This window comes from Mytilus trossulus, chromosome 7 (assembly GCF_036588685.1).
Source record: "Mytilus trossulus isolate FHL-02 chromosome 7, PNRI_Mtr1.1.1.hap1, whole genome shotgun sequence".
Classification (NCBI taxonomy): domain Eukaryota; kingdom Metazoa; phylum Mollusca; class Bivalvia; order Mytilida; family Mytilidae; genus Mytilus; species Mytilus trossulus.
This window is the reverse complement of record NC_086379.1, coordinates 21,279,746-21,284,426: the sequence shown is the minus strand read 5'-3', so window position 1 is coordinate 21,284,426 and position 4,681 is coordinate 21,279,746. Positions and strand designations below refer to the sequence as shown.

Here is a 4,681-nt window from a genome sequence, read left to right as displayed (position 1 = left end):
ATTATCCAGGTATGTCATTCTTAAGCACATAAAGAGTATTTTATTGTTTGTTTAAGGTTTTATCATAACAACGATGTGCAAGGCAAATATGATACGAGTTATTTAGATGAGGTGAAAATTAATTGCATTGACTTTATAATATGTATGTGTGCAATAAAAGCACTGAAAACAAAAGAGGACAATAAGATATCAACAAACAAATACCAACAGCAACAAGACACAAAATCAAAAAAGATGAAACAATTGATTGGTTGTAATTTACATAAAGTGTCACATATTTCATCATTTTCCGTATTCGGCACAACTTTTTGAAATTTTGGATCCTCAATGCTCCTCAACTTTGTACTTATTTGGCTTAATAAATATTTTGCTATGAGCGTCACCGATGAGTCTTATGTAGACGAAACGCGCGTCTGGCGTACTAAATTGTAATCCTGGTACATTTGATAACTATCCGGACAAATGTAAACAACGCAACTCAATTAGGTGTTTCCGTACGAGTAATATGATATCCTTGCAATGTACATTGAAAGCAAGTTTACCACTTTGTGGTATGGGTCCTCCTGTATTCCGTTAATCCTGTTTCTCATTTTTTTTTTGTGTAAATATTCTTTTTTGTTTTACCTTCTTCAATGTGTAACACATAGTATATATATCAATAAATGTAGTTTCTAAATGCTTTCACTATATGCTTATGAACCAGAATTACGAACGATAAAAATCTAAACCGTTTATCACTTCAGTGTGTTTTTGTTATGTACCGTATTGAAATTAAATCATAGTTTAGAATATGAATCAACTAAAATGAATAGATTAACAGGAACCAATGACGCATTCTATTTGTATTTATGAGCCCGGTGATAAACAACCTCAATGTTAATAAGATGTACTTGTGTAAATACAACTTCAAATATAGTAATATCTATATTGTAACTAACCTGAAACAAACTGAGCTGCGGTACTATGTACCGGACGCTTTTTATATAAATGCGCGCAAAATCACCTTATCGTTTTAGAAATTAAAAATATCATAAGTCGGTAGGCACTTGTGGAGCAGGATCTGCTTACCCTTCCAGAGCACACGAGATCACCTCCAGTTCGTTGTGTATTGTGTACTATAATTTGTCTGTTTTTCTTTTTCTTTTTTAGCCATTGCGTTGTCAGTTTGTTTTTGGTCTATGAGTTTGAATGTCCATCCGGTATCTTTCGCGCTACTTTTATCGACACTTTACGAACCACAATCAACATATCAAATTAAACATTTAGAAGAAGTAAAGACAAAATCTAGGAAATTCTATTTAACAAATGTGCGATCACGAAAAATAATTGAAAACAATTAGAATAAAAAAACAGTTATTCTTTGGTCCGAATGATAAATTAATGTCTTAGGAATAAAGCTAACCAAGTATCATTCAGTTACCAATTTATATATAGTTTTTAAAACTAAATATAGGTCAACTTAACTATTAAAAAAAAATACCTGATAAAAACTAGAAAAAAAGCGTGCTGAAGCTGAGCAATATTTTTCAAAAGTAATAGAAAATGAACGGACGGTCAAAGCAAAATCAATAAAAGACTGAACTCCAAGGAACAAGGAACGGAAAGTCCCTTATCAAATGACAAAATCAAAAGCTCAAACGCATCAATCGAACGGACTGCAAATGTCATATTCCTGACTTGGCACATGCAACGTACAAAATGTTCTTCTCCATATGAGTGGGGGTATTATATGATAAAATGCTGCTCAATTCAAGACGTATCTTTATTTTGAACAAACAACGCAATACACGGCAAAGTGGTCATCATACGGAGGACATGGGAGGGATCTACATTTTGTACCTGTAGCATACAGTAAGTTTCCGTTTTGGTTGGATTTCCCGCCTTGTAGAAATTCTGGGTTATTGTCCACACATATATAGGATGATGCCTTGTATCCATAACTGTTGGACATAAGATATCCCTGATACTCCACTTTCCAACCACTATAACACGACTTTCTACCAGGAATCATTATGGAGGCATATGTGTTATGACTTCTACAAACAGCACATGGTGCATCCTCATTTAACGCACTTGCCCCAAAAAATGTGTCTTCGTACTCCGTGCCATATATAAAACTGCTACCGCCTGTTGTTCTATTGCTGGTTTCAGGATTATTTGGTAGGCAAAGTATATTTGAAGGACCACCATAACGAGAGGAATAGGTTGGACCTTCTTGTAACTGTCCTGCTGTAAACCCTGAAATTTTAGAACACCCAGTCGTTCATCATAGATAATGATACAAGAAAAATAACCATCGACATATATTTTGCACCTGAAGCAGTAATGTGTTTACAGGTGAATAAGATGATAAGATGGCTATCGTATTTATTGCATTTGAAACACGAATGCATCGACCTTAACTTGAAAAGATTCACACTACACGAATTAAAATTACACCATTCAACATGACGGCATAGATATTGTGTATGTGTAATGTTTTGAAAATTATTACTTCGAAGTATTTAGGAAAGAAATCCAAATATAAAAAGAAGATGTGGTATGATTGCGAATGAGACAACTATCCACAAAAGACCAAAATGACACAAACATTACCAACTATAGGTCACCGTACGGCCTTCAACAATGAGCAAAGTCCATACCGCATAGTCAGCTATAAAAGGTCCCGATAAGACAATGTAAAACAATTCAAACGAGAAAACTAACGGCTTTATTTATGTAAACAAATGAACTCAAATAAACTTTTATTTAAATCAAATCATGAAAAAAGACGTAACGAAATCTCTAAGTTGAAACAAAATCTCTTCAAGCATCAAGTCAATTCACGGTGTCCTTACAACAAATGTATCAACTGGGTGATCGTATTCAAACAACACAAAAAATAAAGCTTGTTTTTATTCTTCTGTAATTCAAGGTTTTAATAATGGCTCTTACATCATTTGCTATTTTTTGGGGAAACTAAATAAAACTCAACAGGAAACTGAGACTCATTCTAACTTAATGCGATACAAACAACTTACTGTTCTAACCGCATTTGTTTTCTCTGATTTCGAATGATTTCAAAAAAAGGTCGTTTAATAAAAATGACGAACCTCTCAATTGACAAAAAGAAAGAATAAATTAAACCTCACTATTGTCCTCAAATGCTCAACCCAATATGGAAAACTTTCAAACCTGTATAAATAGTTTCCGTATTCGCTCCGGTACACTGTTTTCTTCCCCAACGCCGAAATCCGAAACTAAAAAAGAAACAAAATGCTTATGTTTATCTTATCAAATTTTTGTGTATGCTAACTTTACCAGTACAACTCAACCACAGGAAACCTTAATGTGGCATAATAAACTACCAATGCTAATAAATTGAAAAAAGCAAGCATATACATTTTATACAATTTCTTATATACATGTCATTTGCAAATACCAATTCTTGTATCGGAAAGGTCCGTTCAAATATTTTGTTTAAGTTAACTCTTCGTAAACCATGTCGCCGTAGCTGCTTTGAATTCGTAACATTCTCTTATACCTATTTATAAAAGCACGAAACTCATGCATAGGTTCCAGGGGTTCTAAGCAAAATAAGATTAAAAACCAAATACCTAAGTGTTATTTTCTATTTGACACATCACAGAAAGAAATATTTTGTTCAAGCTTTTGAAATATATGAATTTATTTATTATAAGATAAAATAAAATTCTGCGAATATCGAGAATGATCATGGTGCGTTAGTGTCATGGCGTCTTCGAATGAAAACAGTTGATTGTTCTGTTACTTGTTCGCTTAAACTCCGGTGATATTTCATTAAAAAAAATTTGTTGCAGGTGTTATTTAAAATGTTTCATATTAGATTCTATAAAATTAATCATGATCGCAAAGTCTATATGGCGATTAACTCCTTAGTTAGGGCATATCAACTGTGCCTTTGATGGTAAACAAATTATCGATCTCCAAAGAAAATTCAAAAAGTAAAGCTCATTGTCAATAGATGAAATGAATAAAACGAATGGAACCTGTCAAATGTATAACTGAATACAGAAAAGTCAATTTGCATTATGAAGTGCAGGGGAATTTTATTGTACATGTATAATAATTTTGAAATTCAGATTATCAAATATAGACGTTAATCAGTATTCCAAAAAAGAAAAGAAAGAGGTGAGGGGGTAAAAAATGTAATGGCACTACATGGATGAACTCAGACAAAAACAAACAGTTCAGCGAAACTGTAGTTTTAGTTTCAACGAGGACAATCACATACCTATTTTGTCAATATAATAATGAATCATACCCCTCTGTAAAGATCTTTGCAGGTTTTCGGTTTTTGTCTTTTCCTCTGACAATTCTAAATTAACATGAGACAGTGCCGAATTCAATGTGGTATTCATGTCTATCATCTCTCTCTTTAACATTTGGTACGTCCTTTCCATTTCAACTAATCGTGAATTGATAACATCCGGGTCACTCAATAAAAGGCGCTTCGTGTCGTCGTTTCTTGTGTTAGTTTGTTCAGGAAAAATCAGTTCCACATGAAGAAATACTATAACCAGTAAAATTCCAATCATAGTTGTCATGATCGATGCCTTAACAAAGAAAGTAACCTCGCTGACCTTACATGTACAGGAGATAACATACGTACAATAAACCTTTCATGTAGATTAAATAATATACAATCATGCAGTTGTTGACA

At 33.2% G+C, this 4,681-nt stretch overlaps 1 protein-coding gene across 1 annotated transcript; it reads right to left on the bottom strand.

The window, feature by feature from the left end:
- Positions 1–1,744: 1,744 nt before the first annotated feature.
- LOC134726241 (uncharacterized) lies at positions 1,745–4,421 on the bottom strand. The gene is made up of 3 exons (XM_063590641.1): positions 4,333–4,421; positions 3,175–3,239; positions 1,745–2,238 (listed from the first exon to the last, which is right to left on the bottom strand). The coding sequence occupies exons 1-3, from the start codon at positions 4,419–4,421 to the stop codon at positions 1,763–1,765; spliced, it is 630 nt and encodes a 209-aa protein (XP_063446711.1). The 3' UTR covers positions 1,745–1,762.
- Between the last annotated feature and the right edge of the window lie 260 nt (positions 4,422–4,681).